Genomic DNA, 22879 nt, shown 5'->3' with positions numbered 1-22879 from the left:
AAGGACGGCGACACAGCATCACAATAAAAATTTGACCATACTCGCAAATACCAAGTCTTGTTACTTTAACAACCAAACTTGGACATCTATAGTCCGACTGCCTTTCCTCCGCTGGAATTAATTGCTGAACCCCTTAATCATGTACTGAGAAATCCTCCCTTCGAGCCATTCACCGCCCCAACACATAACGAGCACCTTACCATTACACCAATATTGTGCGATAACAATGCATAGACATCGTAGCAACCCGTGCACAATCTCGAAATCATAAAAAAATACAGATACTGAGCTAGAATAAAAGAACATTCAAATCGTCTTAACACATCATGCAGTTACATCATACTCATTACAAAGCCATTCCACCGCTCATCGAGCCACAAATTCCATTTGTAGGGACATTACCAGACATATGAGTCCAAATGTACAGGTTACAACTGGCAACCGAGCCTAAGCTGCGGTCTAAACCTGGCCTCAAGTCCTCCAGACTGGCCCATCACCAAAATACATAATGCACATCTTGAACCTCGTTCATAGAATCCCAAGCCGGCGATGCACAGCTAATACCGAGTGTTCATATGTGCATACGAAATACGTGGAAGGAATTCAAAGATTATGTTTCAAGCTGGATCAATTCCGCACGACAGAATATAAGAAAGTGAAATTTTCCTAAGGGTTCAACAGCCTCTCGAAGATAAGTACAGACGTCTCCGTACCGATCCGCAAGACTCTACTAAACCTGCTCATGACTCGTGAGACCTATGTTACCTAGAGCTCTGATACCAACTTGTCACGACCCAAAATCTCACCTATCGTGATGGCACCTATCTCAATACTAGGAATGCCGACAATCTCAATAAACACCCATATCTTTTATGTTTAAAAATAAAATTATTAAATTCAGCGGAAGAAAATTTACAAATACATATATAAACACTCCCAAAATCCGGTGTCACTGAGTACATGAGCATCTAATATGAATACAAGTCTGGAAATACTGTACATAATAGTCTGAGACTAAATGCAGTAAATAAGAAGGTAGGGAAGGAGAGGCAAGGTCTGCGAAACACATCAGCTATCTTAGAATCTCCAGAAAAATTAGCTGTGCAAAAGAATCAATACCCGCTATGTCCGAGAACACCTGGATCTGCACACGAAGTGTAGGGTGTAGTATGAGTACAACCAACTCAGTAAGTAACAATAATAAATAAGCAACTGATGATAGTGACAAGCTACACAGCTACAGTTCATTTTCAATAATTCCAGCAGAGATTAGACATGATTTCAAATCCAGCAGTTTAAGTCATATCAGTTTTATACAGTTCAAGTTCATGAAATCCGGATATAAAATCTTTTAGAAAATTTCACAACAATGTCAGATAGAAACTAAGTGTAATAACAAATGAAAACAGGTACACCCTCTCAGGGCAACAGTCACTCGACACGTCACAATAGCTCAACCACTCGGCTCCCAGCCCTCAGCACTCACACTCAATGGGTACCCGCGCTCACTAGGGGTGTACAGACTCCGGAGGGGCTTCTACAGCCCAAGCGCTATAATCTGCACGGACAACTCATGTGCCATAGTATAAATATTTGGATCCGCACGGATAACTCACGTGATGCACAGACAACTCACGTGCTATAATATAATATAAGGATCTGCACGGACAACTCATGTGCTATAGTATAATATCTCGCAATCAGGCCCTCGGCCTCGCTCAGTTATAAATCTCTCCAGTCTCTCGGGCTCTCAACAATCATGAAATCAGCCCAAACAACAATGATATGATGCATCAATAATGAACAATAGAGACTGGGATAAAATAATCAAGTAAACTGTGACTGAGTACAAAACAATAATTAAGCAGATAGTTCAACATATACACGACCAACATATAGCCTAAACATGGTTTCTAACATGACTTACAGTTAAATTTCCACAACACATAGAGAGCACATAGCTAACAATAAGTTATTCAACTTTATAGTTTCCACGGAACGGACCAAGTCACAATCCCCTCGGTGCACGCCCACACGCCCGTCACCTAGCATGTGCGTCACCTCCAAAGTAATCATATGATACCAAACTTAGAGGTTTCATACCCTCAGGACCAGATTTATAACTGTTACTTACCTCAAACCGTGAAATTCTTATTCCTCTAAGCCTTTGCCTCGTGAATTGGCCTCCAAACGCCTCGAATCTAGCCACAAATAATTCGATTCAGTCAATAAAATTTATTGGAATTAATTCTATAAGAAAATGCAAGTTTTCTATAAAAATCCGAAAATTAGCTCAAAAATTACCCGTGGGGCCCACGTCTCGGAATCCGGCGAAAGTTACACAATATGAGCGCTCGTTCAACCACGAGTCTAACCATACCAAAATTACTAAATTCTGATAATATTTTGGCCCTCAAATCCTCAAATTTATCCAAGAGGGTTTTCAAACTTTTCCAACTTAATCCACCAATTAAATGATAAAAACAACCATGGATTCGGATAATTTAACCAATATTAAGTTAAGAACACTTACCCCGTTGTTTCCTCTGAAAATCTCCCAAAAATCGCCGCTTCCCGAGCTCCAATCCGTCAAAAATGGAAAATGGGATGAAGTCCCATTTTCAGAATTTAAACTCACTGCCTAGTCATTTGCTCTACGCGATCGCGAACATTCACACGCGATCGCGAAGCATAATTTTTCCACTGCCCAAATTAACTCTACGCGATCGCGGACCTGACCACGCGATCGCGATGCACAACTTCACAGACCTACGCGTGACTTCTATTTTCGCTCCACTTACTCTACGCGAACGCGACCTTCTTCACGCGTTCGCGAGTCATAAAATACCCAGAGCTACGCGATCGCATCCCCTTCACGCGATCGCGAAACACAAAACTCAGCAGCCCCCAATTAACCAACCCTACGCGATCGCAGATATCCCCACGCGATCACATAGAACAAAACTCCACTGCCCAACTAAGCCTACGCGATCGCGTCCCAATCTTTGCGATCGCGAAGAAGGTTTGAAACACCAAAAATCAGCAGCTATTAGCAGTGCAAAAATGAAGGAAAATAATCCGAATACCATCTGAAACACGCCCGAGCCCCTCGGGACCTCAACCAAATATATCAACAAGTCCTAAAACATCATACGAACTTAGTCGAGTCTTCAAATCACATCTAGCAACGCTAAAACCATGAATCATGCCCCTATTCAAATTTTGCACACAAGGCAAAAATGACATAACAGAGCTATGAAAATTTTTAGAACTGGATTTCGACCCCGATATCAAAAAGTCAACCCCTCGGTCAAACTTCCCAAAAATTCAACTTTCGCCATTTCAAGCCTAATTCTACTATAGACCTCCAAATAATTTTTCAGACATGCTCCTAAGTCAAAAATCACCATACGGAGCTATTGGAATTATCAAAACTCTATTTCGGGGTCGTTTACACATAAGTCAATATCCGGTCAACTATTAAGCTTCCAACATGAAATTTATTCTTCCAAGCTAACTCCGAAATACCTTAATACCAAAACCGACAATTCACACAAGTCATAATTCCTCGTAGGAAGTTATTCAAGACTTCAAATAGTTTAAAGGAGCGTAAATGCTCAAAACGACCGGTCGGGTCGTTACAAAATAAAAATACCACTAATTAGCATAAATAATTACATTACACATCCGAAATCTACAAAACATAAGTAAAATACAAGGCAATATGCATATTAATATATATACTTTAAGCCAAATATCAATACCCCATACTTAGACTCTTGCTCGCCCTCGAGCAACGGAACTATCACTACACCCCAACAACGTATATCTCACTAGGAAAAAGCAATTCAAAAAAAATATTTCCCATCATACACTCTACCTTTGACCATGGTCGATAACGACAATCAAGCATGAATATACGAAATTCACATTCTTCCCATTTTAAACATGCCCAAGTATAAACAATGTAATTCAACCAATTCAAACAACCTATCCACAACCACCCTACCTCAAGAGCTGACTCGTTACCACTAAGCACCCTCAACTTGTGCACTCACCCAACAAGGGAAGTTTACAACATTACCAATCCGTCATGAGATCATGTGCCCTCACCAACAAATAAGAGAGTAAATATAGAAATAGTCCACACATTCAAATACAACTTTGAACATAAATTAAGGACATCACACAATTGAACAAAAGCCACTCACCCTCACAAAGGAATTCATGTGCATCTCGTGGTCGTACCATAATCTTGCTCGTAATGTACATCTCTACTAATCTAAGCTAGCCAAATCTAGGATCAATTAGGACTTTATGGGTTGTAATGTAGGCTAAAGAACGGGTAGGATACATTTAGGAATAGTAACTAACCCTCCTAAGTACTTTTAATACACTATACTCAAGAATCGAGCACGTTTTCTTCTTAACCAATTCACTCGCCACAAATCATACAAAACATAGCCCTTTCTTCAATTAAGCACTTCTACATCCCTACTAGCACGAATTAGTAAGACTAGGAGGTAAGTTCTTTTTTCTTTTCTTCTTGACTATCACATTATTTATAATTTTTTTTCTTTGCAATTTTCTTTTCTCTTTCTCTTTTTTTTTTTCCACAAACACTCCATAAATTAATGTTCATCGGCTAGAGGCATTTTTCATAACTTAGTACACCTTATGGGCCCTTCCATGGTTCCACTCGAAAGCTACTTCCCAAATCTCTCACCTTACTTCTTTTAGCGCCTAAGTGCCTTAGGAGGTAAAGGTTTAACAAGCTCAAATTAAGAACAAAACACAGATACAACTTGTAGTGTGGGTGCCAAAGAAAATGTCTATAGGCTCAAAAGGGCTAGCAACGGAAAAAGTTTATTTGTAAGTGACAATCACATCTTTGATCAAGCAAGAAACGCCTACGTCATCTCCTAGACTAGCACAACTTAGTGATTTCGCTTCGATTAACACACAGGGAAAGTTCTAGACTACACAGGATAGTACAGAATAACACAAATCCTCACACACACATTGCACATGACCCAATCAAGACGGTTCTGTTCAACTCTCAAGTCAAGCAAGCACATGTAGTTGAGAAATTTTAATCAATAATGCACTAGGTGACATACAAGTCAAACATATGAGAACATGCGTCATAGAATAGGCTATTTATTTTACTTAATTATTATAATCCAAATCAAATATACAAGAAGACAGAGCGCATGCCATAGCCTAATGTGCCAGCACCAAACATGTCAATAGGGATCTCAGAGTAACTCAATTTTCTTCCTATCCTACACCTAAAATATCTGATTCAAGATACACCCTTGAAAAAGAACTGGTGCCTAAAGAAAAACAAAGGGATATTACCTAACTATCAAAAAAAAAATAAAAAAAATCTTTTTGGTGCTTTTAATCGGACTTTAATCCCTCAAGAAAACTATCTAAAAGATCCATCGTCGGGAAAAGTCGAGCTTTTTCTGATTTTTTTTTCTATTTTCATTTTTTAAAGCCTACTACTCTACTAGACTACTTCTAACTATGGGTTATATAAAAATAATGAGAAAAGATTTTCACTCAGAAAAATAATATTTTCACCCCACACTTATGACATGCATAGTCCTCAATGCATGACCACAGAGAAAAATATTTAAATAAGGATGAAAAATACTCCCTGAGACCCTCTACAACCTAGCTAGCACATGATTCTCAATATTAAGGGCCGAGACGACCCCACACTTAAGCTCAACATGCTGCTCAGCTTCAACTTCGGGTACTCAGACTTTCCCTAATCTGCAAAAGAAAAACAAACAAAATACAACACTAAAAAAAAAAAAATAATAATAATAATAATAAAATAGAATACATGCTGAGTTGCCTTCCAACAAGCGCCTTATTTATAGTTGTGGCACGACTCTACTACTCTGCTTAGGCTGGGCGTTTTCGCTTCCTCCTCTTTCCATGGAGTTTGGCCTTCTTGCGCGCTCTAGGAGGCTCTTCTCTTTCCTCTCTGACCCTTTTTTCTTTTACCTTTACACATTCAGCTCGCAACAACTTCTTCTAACTCGATTTTCTTTTCCATGCCAGTAAGCTCTACATAAGGACCTTGCTCCATCAACTTTGATTCTACCACAGAGATCATGCACAAATCCTCGTAATGATTAGGAAGGTTAAGCGTCTTGTACACATTAAAGGTGATTTCTTCATCATGCACTCTCAAGTTTAGCTTGCCCTTAGCTTGCCCTCCCTTATATCAATAAGTGCCCCTCCATTGGCCAAGAATGGTCGCCCCAAAATAATTAGAACCTCCTCATCGGTCATGTAGTCAAGAATAATGAAATATGCAGGAAAGATGAACTTCCTTACTCGCACCAACACGTCTTCAATAATTCCTTCAGGCACTGCTAATGACCGATCTGCTAGCTGTAGAATTAAAGTAGTAGGCCTAGGGCTCCAAGATCGAGCTGCTTGAACACTCATAGTGGCATCAAATTAATACTTCCTCCCAGATTGCACAAGGCTCTACCAACCTCGTATTTTCCAATCGCCAAGGGGATTGTAAAATAGCCTGGATCCTTCAACTTAGGCGGGAGTTTACTCTGTACTCTAGCACTGCACTCCTTAGTAAGTGCAACCATTTCAAACTATGTCAACTTACTTTTGTTAGCTATAATATGTGTGATATACTTAGCATATTTTGGGATTTCACGTAACACATCAACCAATGGGAGATTCAATTGAATTGGGCTCAGCATATCAAGAAATTTGTTGATCCTGTCATCACTTTTCTTCTTTAATCTTTGTGGGAAGGGAGGTGGTGGCCTTGCAATTGGAGTCTTTTCACTTTCTTCAATTTTTTCTCAGTTTCCACCATAGTTTAACGAACTAGTTTGCCCTTAGGAATGACTTTTTCTTTCTTTCTTTTTGGTACTTCTTCTAATTCTCTACCATTCCTCAAGGTTACATCATTCACCTGAGGATTCTTATCAGTATTACTTGGAAGGATTCGTTCGGCTAGAATGGTATCCAAGTGCTGGTTGTTGGGTTCAAACGCACATGCAAGTATACGCGATCGACAAGTAATAAAGTGATAAGAAAGTATCGTTCCCACGAGAATTTATGATCAACTAATGTCGAATCTAAGCTATTTATGAATTTAATGCTCAAGTGAGTGTTAAGAAGATCATTGTGATTTTTGTAACTAAATTACTACGAACTAATAAACAAGCAAGAAAATAAGATTGCAAGTAGAGAAAACAAACACTTAGAAAGAATTCAATGAGATGGGGATATTCCGGGGTTATGGGATTAACGTCTCTACTATTACGTTTTTCAGGTTGATGTAATCACTTGACTTATCTAATTTATTGATTAGTAGGGTTTATTATGCTCACAAAGTTCTTTCGAGGCTTCGCTCGCCTATGCAAGCCAACCTAAGACTATATGTTTATAGAATCAAACTTGACAAGAACGCATGTATATTTCCTTCAAAAATAACCAAGTAAGGCAACTAAAATATGTCTATCCTAATCACGAATCTATTCTCCGATGCCCGAATGCAAGAACATACTCTATTAAATCATATATATAATTTATAGTTCCCACTTTCGAGTTCACCTATAAATTCTTAGATAGTACTCTATTATTAGCTACGCAATAGAATAATTAATTAGTGCAAGATTGAATAAATAAATTACCATGATAAATCAAGAAACACAATCAACCGTCAATTTACAATAGTCAAGAACGACCCATAATCCCAGAATAATGAGGTTCTTAGCCACTCATGTTCATAATAATAATCAAAATATTATTTTCAAACATAAAAGTTATGAATACTAGATGAAGGACAGAAGAATTGATGAATTTCGTGCTCCTGTGTGTTCCATACTTGTGTTTCTCTCTCAAAGTGGCGTCTCCCCCTCCAAAATAGGTTTAGACTTGCTTTTATACGAGTTGGGGCGTCTTGGGGTCGAAATAACCAATTCCGGGCGAAATAGGACAAGTCCCCGTCACCAGCGCCCAAGGTAGCGTGGGGCGCTAGCCCTAGCGCTGGAAATTTTGTGCTTGTGGAAACTGCGCCACATGTAGCGCCTCACGCCACCTACGACGCTACTTTGTGGCTTTTTCTCGTTTCTTTCCCTTTTCGCTTCAATTCACGCACTTTCATCCTAAATTATCTCCGAATGATTCATACACATAAAAATACCACTAATTAGCATAAATTATTACATTACACATTCGAAATCTACGAAACATGAATAAAATGCAAGGCAATATGCATATAAATATACATACTTTAAGCCGAATATCACCGGTCACAAACTCTAAATTCGATCGTGATACTAACTTGTCAGTACCATATTTGGTAACCTAAAATAATAGGAAGGGAAAAATATAAAAGCCACAAAGCTGCTAGCAGACATATAGCTCATCAGTCATGACAGTATAAGTTTGTGATAAATACAGTTGACAATATAAAGTTGAGAATGTTATCGTTAATAATTAAGGACAATAATAATCATTAGTGTAATTATTTAGGAGAGCCATGCCCCGCATGCGCCATAGGAAGAGAAGAAAGGCACGAATAGCGTATAGGTATAGCGTCCACTTCCACTAATTTAGGATTATACTCGGTGGCGGACCTATACGTTAAAGTGAGGATCATCGGATCCGTTAGCTTTCTAAAAAAATCTTGTATATGTATATGTATTTACCTTGAAAATAGTTAATTTAAAGTACTTGGTACCCTGAACACTAAAAGCTTTTACTAATTTAGTATAATACTGTGCCCCATCACGTAAAAACCCTGAATCCGCGTCTGAATATACTTGAACGCATGAAAGAGTGATAGCTGATGGAGCACATTTCACCCCCTTTTTCTAGTTTAGTCTTCTCTAAAACTTAGTCTTAAAAGCTTCGCTTCGGCGGGAGAAAAAGCAGAACAAACATCATCCAACACAAAAAAAAAAAAAAAAAAAAAAAGGGGAAAAGAAAAAAAGTTAAAAGCAAGCTCTTCCCTTCCCCACACCTTCCCGCAGACCACCCACCCAATCTAGCCGTTCTGTATATCTATCTAGTTATATATATATATATATAATCGTCAACAGACAGGAGGGACAAAAAGAAGTTCCAGAGGAGAATTAGTAAGGACATTGCTTTCAATCTCTCTATCAATAAGTTACTCGAAAGCAAACTACAGATCGACAGAGATTGGCTTCTGCATTCAAATAAACATTGATCTTCAGCATTAGTACTGCAAGACATCTTTGGTGCTTATTTTGGTATCAACTTTATCAGATAATAGTTAGTTTCATCCGCTTATCTCTTACGGGTATGTAATTGTGATTATTCATTCAATCTTTAAATATAAACAACAAACTGAAACCATCATTTCCTTTGCTTAATCTTCCATGTAAATCATTATGAGGCAATAATCCAAACTCTTTCAAGTCTTGCTTAGTCAACAATCCATCTATTTCTGGATACTTTTCCATTGGCATTGATCTGCTTATCAGATTAAGGCATGTATGAGAAGAAAAGAATAACTCTTTTCTGCGTTTATGGTAATCTTCCTTAGCTGATGATTTCATGTAAGAGTTTTCCAAATTCTCATTTGTTTTGATGAGGATTGAAACCAACATCATGAGGAATATATACTGTATTACTTTATATGGGATAATTTTTAATCTGATATTAGACTAGATCAAACCAAAAAAGTTTATGGGCAGAAAGAAAAGGTTTTATTTTATTTATCGAAACCCTCAGAAATCCGTGTAATGAAGTTATCCTCTCTGGGGCCAAGGCTAAGGAAAGAAGAATAGCAATGTTTGTTGTGTGTGTGGGGGGGGGGGGGGGGGGGGGGGTTTGGAAATTAAAAAAGGATTCAGTGCCTTTAATTGTCGAATATTGGTGGTGATGGAAATATTAGCAATACGTAACATGTGTATGATATCTGTATAATTGTATGCATCGAGGGAATTGCAAAGATAGGAAGAAAACATAAATGTATAGTAGATGCAAATTGGTAGATGAACGCAACACGCTTCAAAATGGGTCTTTATGGAAGAGCTCTTTTGCAGATTCTTTGCTGTTCAAACAAGCAATTCCTTAGAAAAGAATAATAGAAAAACAACAAAAAACAAGCAAACTTGTCACGTGATTTGCTCATGTTTTATGATCTTTTGCTAGAGAATTTCTATCTTGTTTACCTCTTTTGGATACAAAACCAGAATATATTCAAGAATTCGGGTCAGAAACTCGGTTTTTTGTTCATTTGGTATAGATACCGACTAGGAATCTCTTCCACTTGATGTTGATTTCAACAAGAACCAGTTCTCCTAATGGTGATCAGGAAGGAATAATTTTTGAGTGGTACGAGTTTTTACATGACGAAATTCGTATTACACATTTGACACAATATTGTGAAATGGCAAGATATGATTAAAAACATCCATTTCATCTAAGATACTTTCAGAATTTGCAAAGTGGTCCAAAACCTTGGCATGACCAAAAGGGGGTAAAAAAATGTCGTGGAGGAATTTAAGGACCATATATAGGCATCTTCATTCACATAGCTATACTAGATGCTTTGTAGTTGACAAATTAACTTAAAAAGCTTTAATTCTATACGAAACTTAAGTATATACCAAATATTCTATTATATATATATTTGCTTTGCAGATGGAGCTGAGGTGCTGGAGGGAAGAACTCAACTTCCCCTGCTTCATTCGTACTTTTATGCCATGAGTACAACTTCTTTGTCTTGCTCTAAAGGATAAATGGAGGGCAGTAATAGTAGCATTACTGAGAGATATGGCAAGATCAAGCTAGGTTACTGGTTAGACCAATTTCGACATGGCTCTAATCCTTGGATGGCTAGATATATTTACGGCTTATTATTTCTCATTGCAAATTTACTAGCTTGGGCTGTTCGTGATTATGGCCATAGCATTTTGAAAGAAATAAAGAGTAAGATGGCTTTTTGATCTTTGCTGCATGCGGTGGTACACATTAATTTCTAACAATGTGTATATCTATCTATCTGCAGGATTTAAAGAATGTAATGGTGGTGAAGACTGTTTGGGTGCAGAAGGAGTGTTGAGAGTAAGCTTGGGGTGCTCTGTATCCTCCTAAACACAGGCTCAATCATGGAATTCTAATTCCCTGCTAGATCTTTCCATGATTTTCTGAGTCAAGCCTTAATATCATTTTAGCTTTTCTATTTAGCCATGTTCCTCTCTACAGCTGGTACTTCGAAATTGAATGACCGTAGAGAATTATGGCACTCAGGATGGTGGTCTGCCAAGCTTTTCATGAACATTTCTCTAATTCTACTTCCCTTTCTTCTTCCTGGAGAGATTGTTTCAATCTATGGTTAGTACATATTCGATCTAGTACTTGTCTTGTGTTTCAGATATTAATCCTTCATAGATATATATATATATAGCTGAATGATGTTGTGTCTTGTGCACAGGCGAGGTTGCGCATTTTGGTGCGGGGTATGACCAATTATTCATCTGACATGCTTTGTTTCATCATGCACAATCACTTACTTGATATTAAAATGTAATTCACAGAAACCACATGTATGTAACTCATACAATTAATTTTGTTGATTCTCCATTTGCAGGGTCTTTTTACTAATTCAGCTTATAAGTATAATTAGTTTTATCACATGGCTGAATGATTGCTGCCACTCTGAGAAATATGCTGTCAGATGGTAATTAATTGGCTTAATTAGTCCCCCCTTTTCTATAAATTTTGACGGAGAATAAGCATGCCTTGATCATATATGTCAGACAAGATCTATCTTAGGAAACTACATGAATGATTATGGTATCAACGTAACTTATTTATGCTACACTCATTTGGATATTAATTGTGTATAAATGGTTCGTGCTAATGGGAAATAAAACCACTTTGCTTGCAGCCACATCCAAATGATGTTACTTGCAACCACTGCATATATTATATGCATCCTTGGGATCATTCTAATGTACATTTGGTATACTCCTCAACCATCATGCCTTCTTAATATTTTCTTCATCTCCTGGACATTAGTACTCCTCCAACTCATGACCAGTATCTCTCTCCACCCCAAGGCGAGTCTCAGTTGCTTGTGTTACAGCTTATTTTTGAGTTGGGTAAACTTATATTAAATTAATGTTTTTTTTTGGCAGCAGGTGAATGTCGGTTTCCTGACTCCAGGTTTTATGGGGCTGTATGTGGTGTTTCTCTGCTGGTCTGCCATCAGAAGGTATGATTTGAATGTTTTTCTCCGTAAACTTTTCATCTATGGTAAGTCGACGAAATCGTGTTAGGATTTTGTGTTGGTATTGAGAGAGAAAACGAGAGCTGTATTATTTCCCAGAGTAAATGATGACCGCGTCCATACAAACTATTTATAGAGACCCGGAAACCCGAAACTATAAGTAACCCAAATTACACAACTAGCCCAACAGAATAATACACTAACTGTACACTCAACCAGAATAAATACAAGGGATATTTACACAAATAGCCGACCTTATTTATTATTTACTTTTTCTAGCTATTTATATAAATTATACATTGATTATACACATATAATACACAAATTATGCATATATTATACCTCCACCGGCTATTTCTAATTTAAGTGGTTGGATGGACCGCTATTTAGGTTGATTCTTCTAAATACAAGGTGAGCTTCTTGGCCCAATACAAAACAATAAATGGCTACCAATTAAGTAATTTTCATAAAATATTACAGTTTAGAGCCTAATTATCACACATAATTATAGTTTGCCTAATTACCATTCATAGCTATTGTTCAATTGTTACCAGCTTGCATCACTTGTATTCAGACGCACAACGAATACAGTCTGTGTAAACTGTATTCGTTCGCGCAACGAATACAACATGTATCAAATGTATATTCATTCGTGCAACGGATTTAACCAAGAGAAAATACAAAAATTCAAAAAATAGAATGCTCTCGTCGCGAGTAGAACTTAAGACCTCCGCTCACTAAGAGAGTGTTGTAACCAACTGAGTTACGAGAACTTGTTACTCTCTTGTTCAGTTAAAAATAATTGATCTCTTGTTTAAGTATTATAAGTGAATTTGTAATAAAATTCAAATATAATGTTAGAATATAAGGTGGGCCCTTCGTCATATCATAATGCATAAAGAGGATGGAAGAGGGAGGTAGACATTTAGCTCACTATATTGAAACTCCACTCTTACATTACAAGATAAAAAAAAGGTGTTTGAATTTGTGTCCTAGGATAACTCTCAGTATTATTAAATAATTTCACATACATACTATTAACTTGATCATCCTTGAAAACACAAAAACATTTAGATAATGCAAAAATCTTATCCTATAAGCCATATGTACAATTTCATACATGTACAGCCTAATTCTAGAATACTTAATCTAGAATACTCAAAAATACTTTTTAACATTTGGCTACGAATGATAATTTTCTGAAGTACATTTAAGAATGGTAAATAAAGTGTATATGCTCGTGTCGCGTAATTTTTCCTTCCAACATTCATCCTTCTTTTTTTCTTCACTGGAACTTTCATGGGTGAAAAAAAGAAAGAGGTTGTAATTTGAAACTAAGCACTACACACCAGAGTTTCTTGAGCCTTTTAGGAATATCAATAGCTCTAAGTAGGGGCGGACTCACGTGGAGAGGTGAGGGGTCACTGGCACCCTATAGGCTCGGGAAAAATCAGGTATATATTACTATATATACATTTCGGACCTTTATAATAATTTTATTGTGCCCCCAAATGAGCAAAACGACCCATGGTTGCACTGGTTCAACGGCCTGCTTAAGTTCCTTTCCTCACTGCCAGACCCAACACCAACATTACTTCACTTTTTCTTACTTTTTTCCTTTTTTAATTGAACGAAAGTTTAGTACTCTATATTTAGCAGTCAACTTGGTTTATTTCTTTTTTTAATTCAAACATTAATTTAGTACTAGTACATAGAAGTCACTTAGTTTAATTTTTTTCTTTTAAAAGCTTTCTGTTGCGACCAAACACACCCATGCAAGTATACGTGGTCGTTAAGTAATAGAGTAGTGAATAGAGTATCATTTCCACGAAAACTTATGATTAACTTTTGACTGATTCAAACTCAAATAACTTATCAATTCAAGAGTTTTCTCATAAAATGTGTAAGCGACTAATTTACTACCTAAGAAACTATCAAGCAATGAAATAACTAGAAATCAACCACAACGCTTAAGCAATTTCGGCTAACAATTAGTAGGAGAGGATATTATAGGGTCATAGGCTAGCTAACAATCTTGTTGCGTTCTTGGGTTAAGATGACTAATTGATTGATCTGGATTATTGATTGACAAGGTTGATATTACTCATAAGAATCTGTCGAGTTCTTACTCGCCTATTCAAGCTAACTTAATGCCTATATGTCTATGATATTAAGACTAACAAGAATGCATTTATACTTCCTCTATTTCAACCAAGCAAGGCAATTAGGTATATTTCTATCCTAATTGTGAATACGTTCCCCGATGCTCGGGTTCGATAACTTGCTCTATTTAATTCTATATGTAATCTAGAATTCCCACTTTCGAGTTCAACTCTAGATACGTAGATAGTATTTCACTTTTAGCTACTCGGCAAAATAATTAAAAATAGAATTAAATAAATAACCCAATATGATAAAATCAAACTCGTCAATTTAAACTTCAAACACCAACATTCATGTAGCACCATGATCCCAGAACAATAAGGTTCTTAGCCACTGATGTTCATACAATCATTAAAAATAATATTTACAAACATAAAATCAATGAATACTAGAAGAAGAATGGAAGAATTGATCAAATCCGTACTCCCGAGTGTTTCATACTTTTGTTCTTCTCTCAAAGTCTCGTACTCTCCATTAAAATAGGGTTAGGACCCCTTTTATATGAGTTAAGCGCGTGTAGGGCCGAAATAACCTTGTCCTGAGCGAACTAGGGAAAGTACCCCGTCCCCAGGGTCCAGACCAGCGCCTAGCGCTTTCCTGGTGCAGAAAACAGTAACGATTCCACGAATTCAATTCTTCCTCCCAGCACACTACACCAATGACTATGGGATATTAACAATTAAACTGTAGCATATGCAATCACTTACAATTCTCTTTACTTATGCCATTCTTCAAAAATATTTATAACAAAGACAATGTGCTCATAACAATCCTAGCCTCAAAAACCGACTCAATGTCACAATGCATTCATGGGTTGAACACCCAACATCCTAGAGAGGTCTAATAATATTACCTATCCCTCGTGAAACCATGTGCCCTCACAACAAGAACAATAGAGTAAGTTGAATCGACATATTCGAATCTCATGATCAAATATAATTTAAGGACCCACATATATCAAAGAAAATCTCTCCTTCTCACAAAGAAGTCACATGCATGCAATCAGCACCATAGGCTTGCCCTTAATGTAAATCTCTACTAATGTTGGCTCGGTCGATCTAAAATCAATTAGGACTTTTTCATGATTGTAGTGTGGGCTAAGAGTCGGATAGGATATATTTTAGGAATAATGACTCACCCTCCTAAGCACTTTAACACATCACATAATCACCTTAAGCACATTTTCTTCAACACCACTTCAATTTCACAAACAATATCACCTCCAAAAATGGTCCCTTCTTCTTTAAGCACTACTTTAATTCATATCCACTAGCAAGAACAAGACAATAATTTATTCATCTATATTTTTCCTTCTTTTTTCCAGATTTTTCTCTCTTTTTTTCCAACTATTCTTTTTCTTCTATTTTCAATTTTTGCTAGTGGTGTATTATTTTACAAAACAAGTGCACCTTTCTTCATTTCATTGGTTCCACTCAAAAGCCACTCAACATTTAGTCCTTTCTTACTTCTTTTAGCGCTCATTTCACAATTAAAGTGCTTTGAGAAGTAAAAGATCAAAATAATGTCATTTAAGAACAAAAAGGGCATAGGCTTGTAATGTGGATGCAAAATAAAATCTATAGGCTCAAAGGGGTTAATTAGGGATAATTTTTATTTATGGTAAGCAATAAGCTCAAAAAGATCAAAGAAAGCCTAAAATCATTTTTCAAACCAAGCATCACCTAAACTTTCGCTTCGACTCACATATAGGGCAAGTTTTAGACACAAGTACAATACATGAACTACACAAAAAACTCACTTCACACATGGCACATGACTCACTAAGGGACGGTCCCATTCTGACTCTCAGCTAATACAAGTATTCACAAAGCCACGAGATATTAAGCATTAAGCACAAAGTGAACATAAGTCTAGTAAACGAGACATAGGCACCACAAAATATGCTATCCAATTTATAAAGATATCATGATCAATTTTGAAATATAGGGAAGGTACTACACATGCCAAATCCTAAATATGCTACTGTTAAACAAGTCAAGAGTGCCTAGGAATCTCATATTTCTTCCTCCATTTATTTTCTAAATTCTAATCTACTCTAAAAGTTGAAAAACTACTACCCGGTTCAAACTACATCCCATGAAAAAGAACCGAGGCACAAAGAAAAATCACGGGGGGTTATTACTACCTAAAATATAAAAAGACATACATTTGTATTATTTTTTTTATTTTTTAATTTTTTGCCAGACTTTAATCCCTCAAAAAACTGTCTAGGAGATCTATCGTCAGGAAAAGTCTAATATTTTTTAATTTTTTCATTTTTTTTAGTTTTAAAATTAATCACCTATAATACTACACTACTATAAAAAAACAAAAATACGAAACTGAAAAAAATAAGAAATTAACATACTAATATAACACTACTAATGATCTAAAAAAATTCTCCCACCCCACACTTAAAAGAGTGCAGTGTCCCCAATGCATAAATAAAGTAAAAAATAACGAGGGTGGATAAGAAACTCCCTTAAAGGCCAACGACCGAAGTAATAGCAGCTCACGAGGTACTCAGACTTCTTCCACGGATGGTCCTTTGTGCGGGTACCTCACACTAGCTCCAATCATCTGCTTCACTTTTGCACACTTCCTATGCCTTTGCTTCCTATACTCAAAATCCTACAAAATAAAATAATACTATAAAAATAATACAATAAGAAAAAATATCAAAACTAAAAGAAAGCAGTAAAGTTGGGTTGCCTCCCAACAAGCGCCTAATTTAACGTCGCGGTACGACGTAAACCACTTTTTGCCTCCACCTCGAACTTATGAATTGAGTCTCTAATTTGGCTTCAAGCTTTCTGTTATGCTCCCAGGGTGGTTGGACAAATTTAATTGGGCCAAGCAACCAATATCGCATTTCACACTTCTTGGCCTTCGGATGAGGTATGTAATTCTATCTCTCTGGCACGACGAATTCAAGAATGCAAGTACCAGGTTCCTCATCCATTAGCTCCTCCAAAGGCTCAGATGACTTGATTTTCATGTCATCATCCAAACACAGTGTTGAAAAATGTATAGAATGAGGACCAATACGCCATAACTCTAGAATTGTATTACTCTTTACATCCTCATATTTACATACACAAGAGTATTCAAATATAACATTATTTGTTTCCTCATATGGCTCTAGTGTACATTTCTCAACATGGGCATCATCAACAAAAATATGCTTATATGATTGGCTCTTCACTTTTAGCTCCTCAATTTATCGTATAAGCTCCTTTTCAGCTTCACACAACTCATTACTATTTTGTTAGGCGTTAGACGCATCAATCTTTGCATTCAATTGAGCCTCTAAGTCGTGAATAGTAGTGCCAAATTTATCGATCTCTTGTTCCAGTTCAGCTCTTCCTTCTATAAAGTGTCTCATCCCATCAGTAATTTCCTCACGTTGACCCTCATATATTTCTAACTTTTCAGCTCGTTCCACTAGCCATATTTTGCTCAAAATCTCCACTTCTTCAAAATTTTCCACTTGGTGGAACTCGTTCTCTTCATTTAATTCTTCCAGATTGGTTTTTATTCTTGTGATTGCTTCCCTCATTCTTTTCATGTGTTGCTCTGCCATTTGCCTCAAAATATCCCTAATATATGCATCATGTTCCATATGTTGCACTTCATTGCCCTTGTCAAATTTACAAACACTGTTGAAAGATCACAATAAGGGCTCAGAGAAGGATAAAAAAAATTAGGATAACTATCCCAATGACCACCTTGACCACCACACATATTACTAATATTCCACTCAAAGGATTGAGATTGTGTGCGCAACTCGCTCCCGGGAATATTCTGATAATTATTTCACCAGTGGGGTCCTCCACAATATGGACAAGGATCATCAAAATAAGAATAACCATCATTCGAATAATTTTCAATCCAAGATACCATGTTAAATAAATAAAAAATACTAACTAAACTAAAAATAAAAAAACTTGAATTAGATAAACAAATGTCTAATCTAGAGAAATAGCTCATTCTAAGCCCCCGACAATGGCGCCAAAAACTTGTTGCGACCAAACACACTCACGCTAGCATACATGGTCGTCAAGTAATAGAGTAGTGAGTAGAGTATCGTTTCCACGGAGACTTATGATTAACTTTTTACTGATTCAAACTCAAATAACTTATCGATTCAAGAGTTTTCTCACAAAATGTGTGAGTGGCTAATTTACTACCTAAGAAACATCAAGCAATGAAATAACTAGAAATCAACCACAATACTTAAGCAATTTCGGTTAACAATTAGTAGGAGAATTCTAGGGTCATAGGCTAGCTAACAATCTTGTTGTGTTCTTAGGTTAAGATGACTAATTGATTTATCTGGATTGTTGATTGACAGGGTTGATATTATTCATAAGAATCTGTTGAGTTCTTGTTCGCCTATTCAAGCTAACTTAATGCCTATATGTCTATGATATTAAGACTAACAAGAATGCATTTATACTTCCTGTATTTCAACCAAGCAAGGCAATTAGGTATATTTCTATCCTAATTGCGAATCCGTTCCCCGATGTCCGGATTCGAGAACTTGCTCTATTTAATTCTATATGCAACCTAGAATTCCCACTTTTGAGTTCAACTCTAGATTCGTAGATAGTATTTCATTGTTAGCTACTCAGCAAAATAACTAAAAATAGAATTAAATAAACAACCCAATATGATAAAATCAAACTCGTCAATTTAAACATCAAACGCCAACATTCATGTAGCACCATGATCCCAGAACAATAGGGTTCTTAGCCACTCATGTTCATACAATCATCAAAAATAATATTTTCAAACATAAAATCAATGAATACTAGAAGAAGAATGGAAGAATTGATCAAATATGTGCTCCCGAGTGTTTTGTACTTTTGTTCTTCTCTCAAAGTCCCGTCCTCTCCTTCAAAATAAGTTTAGGACCACTTTTATATGATTTAGGGGCGTGTAGGGCCAAAATAATCTTGTCTCGAACAAATTAGGAAAAGTACCCGTCCCCAGCGTCCAGAGCGCTGGTCCTGGCGCAGAAAACAATAACGATTCCACGAATTCAATTCTTCCTCCCAGGTCGTTTTTGCCTTCTTTCCTTTAAGTTGTATTTCTCTTTCCTTTTTTGTCTTCACTTGGGACAAACACCAAAGGGGTGTCCCCCCTTTTCTTCTCATTTTTTTATTTATTTTTTTTCCTTCTTTTTTTCTTTCGCGTTTTATTCAATTTTGTTCCAAATCTCACCATCTTCATATTGCTTTATTCTTACACAGTTAAAATATAATATTAAGCACAAAATAATATAACTAATACTCGAAAGATGATTAAAAGTACTAGAACGTGAGGCAACAATGGTTAAATATATGATTTTTTAGCCGAACATCACTCTCCATCTAACGCTCCAAAACTCAACTTCTCTTCACGATCTTCTACACAAAATAGCAAAAACTCTATTGGAGATACATCTTTCTAGACTTTGAAAAGTTAATAAAGAAACATAAAAATAATGACTAAAGACAGTAGGAAAGGGGGATAAATTATTTCATTAACTAGTTCAATTAGTCAATAATCTTTATCTCTAACCAATTTTTATTACTATTTCATTTTAAAAAAATAAAGACAATTAAAATCCTTCTCCCTTCAACATTTACTTCGGCAAAGTAGCAAGTATCCATTGACTCTGCGACGTCGATTGAGACTTTTGGACTACTTACACACCTTTATTAGTCTTGATTTTATTTAAGTTTTTCATATTTTTGAACATTCTTTCGGCTACGAACTCGTAATGACTAAGTTTTCAAAGAATTGCACTCCAAATTTTATTGCAACTAATATTATTTTCATATTTACGTTAGAGATAATGGTGCCCCCACAATGTTACGTTTAAATTCTGGACCCGTCTCTAACTCTAAGTAATGTCATTTGTTGAGCATAGAAGTTGTGCGACAAAAATCCTGAAGGCATATGCATGTCTTAAAGTATTCTCAAGCTTGTCTCTCAGTCATTTAAATATGAGAGAGGAAGTAGATAAGTTAAACTTGTCACGGGAAGTTTTCAAGTTAATATTTTCATTTATTTGAGAAAGTCCCTCTGTTCGGTTCAAGCTTTCATTTGAGAATGCTAATTCACAATTAGGCATCTATGGTATTCATGAAATTATGCCATTTTCTTGAATAAAGTTCTTATAAGTTTCATCTATTTACAGTGAACCCCCAGAGGAGAAATGCATCCGGAAAGCAGAATTGGCAACTGGAAAAGGAGACTGGTTCACCATCATTGTAATTTTCGGACCTCAAAAACCTTAACACAAAACTGCTTAATGCCTTTTAGCTAATACATTACTGATTCCAAAGCAGCTACAACAAAATTCTTTTTGACTAAAAAAATGTTCGTTGAGACAGTCAACATGTAGCAGTATATCTTCCTAGTTTGTCAATCTTAAGTCAAATTGGTCAAGGTCAATTCTACTATTATTCTATTGCCTTTGCGTCATAATTTGGACAGGGTATATCCAGCATTTAGATTTAAATGCTATATAATCTTGGGGAAGTGTCTCATGAGCTGCTGAATTCATATTAAAGTCTCGACTTCAAAATACATAGTGGTGTAGTAGAACGATCACTTTTTCAGCGTGTCATTGAGGTAGATTATCATGATCCTCCCTATTTTAATTTCCACAACTCTAAGTTGTCGCTCTTAGTTTTGACAGAGCTTCGTTATAGCGGTCCTTGCAATTGTCATTGCAACATTTTCAACTGGAATTGATTCGAAATGCTTTCAGGTTTGCCTCATTTTCATACTTTTATAATCACAATACAAGAAAACAAAATGAAGGGGAAATTTCTAATAGAAGTAAGTTACAGTTTAAGAAGGATGATGCGCCTGAAGAAGATGATGTTCCATATGGTTATGGATTCTTTCATTTCGTCTTTGCGACAGGAGCAATGTACTTTGCAATGCTATTAATTGGATGGAATCCTAATCACGCCATGAAGAGGCAAGTTCCTTCATCTTGAGACAATAGGTTAATTTTCATTTGGGCGATCTAATTTTTGGGTTCAGTTGGAAGTGATAAAAGATTTCAGGTTGAAACTACTAGCAACAACATATTTTGTAGTTAGTGCATGTCATATGGAACTAGGGGCGGGTCAAAAACGGGTAATACGGATGGATAACCATTTTTTTAAATCCATTTTGCCACCACTATATGGATCTAATTCTGCCAGAAAATGTAACTTAAAATTTCCGTATCACATCTTCCTTGTGTTGAAGGTCTTCTTTTCAGCACCTTAGACAGGGTACTTAATCATGCAGATCTAGAAAGAATATTTATGAGGAACTTAAAACAATAGTAGTTATGCATCAAGATGTAGTTCTCTTGTCCATTGGAAGAAAGAAAAAGTAATCTAACAAGTTACATCAACAACGATTCAGGTCAAATTGGTGGTCATAAGTGTAAGACCATTTGATGGCAGGGAATTGAAATGCTGCTTGCTCCTTTTCTAAAAAAGTTAAATAAACAAACAAAATTTGGAGGTAAGAGTGGACACTTGAATACTGAAGGATGGGAAGGTAAATGAGGATAGGGTCCTTGATGGGATTGGAACCGTGCAATCTATTGAGTTCAACTTAAAAATATGTAACTAAATGCTTCTTATTACATGGTACTTTTATTGTTTATCTGCAGGTTTACAATAGATGTTGGTTGGACCAGCACTTGGGTAAGGATAGTGAATGAATGGGTTGCAGTTTGTGTTTACAGTAAGTAGCTCAGCCACTTGGCCACCTTCCATCTTGACTCTGGTTGATAAGGGATAAAGATTTTGGATAATTAAACATATAATATGAAGTTTTGCCATTCTTTAAATTTTGCAGTATCGATGCTCGTGGCTCCCATCGTTTGGAAGAGCAGGCAAGTAGCAGCAGCATCACAAGTTTGACAAACTTCACATTGCCAAAGATTGTTCCCATTGTTATGGCTTTTCAATGGCTGGCCTCAGTGGCTTGGTTCCATGCCTGTCGGGGAATACAAGGAAGTCTCTGCATATGCAACATTTTTTGTCGTCCTGAAGACAAATGTGTATCAAAAGACTTCCCACTAACATGATTCATTTAGTTTCTTGATAAAACGAAGTGGCTATAACGTTATAGAATCTCGATTTCTTGATCCTTCTTACACGTAAATGAAAGCAGAAAAAAACCAAATACAAAGGGGTAAACAAATGATCGAGCTGTTATTTATCTTTGTTGGCCAATCTTTTATTTTCTTTTGTAAAGTTTGTACTTCCCTTGAATAAAGAGATTGAATGACAAATAGAGCAAGATTCTCCTTTAATTTGTTTCACTATTCATACAAACATGTAGGGGTTGAAATGACAAGGTGTCATGTGAAACCTAACAAAACAAACTTTAAAGACGATAAATCGAATAAAAATAATAAATAAATAAAATATTATAAGAGAATATTAT

General features: G+C 36.3%; 1 protein-coding gene across 3 annotated transcripts; it reads left to right on the top strand.

The window, feature by feature from the left end:
* Positions 1-8822: 8822 nt before the first annotated feature.
* On the top strand, positions 8823-22726 carry LOC104106857 (uncharacterized). Of its 3 annotated transcripts, none has more exons than XM_009615501.4 (13): positions 8827-9325; positions 10675-10962; positions 11042-11115; positions 11208-11367; positions 11468-11492; positions 11624-11713; positions 11924-12095; positions 12177-12250; positions 20616-20688; positions 21120-21191; positions 21274-21407; positions 22098-22171; positions 22286-22726. In XM_009615501.4, exons 2-13 carry the CDS (start codon positions 10773-10775, stop codon positions 22348-22350), a joined length of 1203 nt encoding a protein of 400 aa, XP_009613796.1. In that variant the 5' UTR covers positions 8827-9325; positions 10675-10772; the 3' UTR covers positions 22351-22726. The 3 variants fall into 3 exon arrangements, with proteins under 3 accessions (XP_009613799.1, XP_009613796.1, XP_009613797.1); XM_009615502.4 differs by lacking the exon at positions 8827-9325 and adding an exon at positions 10200-10365; XM_009615504.4 differs by lacking the exon at positions 11624-11713 and having other exon boundaries at positions 8823-9325.
* Positions 22727-22879: the final 153 nt, after the last annotated feature.

Source organism: Nicotiana tomentosiformis, chromosome 11 (genome assembly GCF_000390325.3).
Source record: "Nicotiana tomentosiformis chromosome 11, ASM39032v3, whole genome shotgun sequence".
NCBI lineage: Eukaryota > Viridiplantae > Streptophyta > Magnoliopsida > Solanales > Solanaceae > Nicotiana > Nicotiana tomentosiformis.
The sequence above is the reverse complement of the archived record's forward strand: the minus strand, read 5'-3'. Positions and strand labels throughout refer to the sequence as shown.

Bases quoted from the DNA above. Each gene is read 5' to 3' on its own strand.
- LOC104106857 (XM_009615501.4), top strand. From the start codon at position 10,773: ATGGAGGGCAGTAATAGTAGCATTACTGAGAGATATGGCAAGATCAAG. The intron at 12,096-12,176 runs GCGAGTCTCAGT...TTTTGGCAGCAG, and splicing joins GTATCTCTCTCCACCCCAAG to GTGAATGTCGGTTTCCTGAC. The intron at 21,192-21,273 runs GTTTGCCTCATT...AGTAAGTTACAG, and splicing joins TTGATTCGAAATGCTTTCAG to TTTAAGAAGGATGATGCGCC.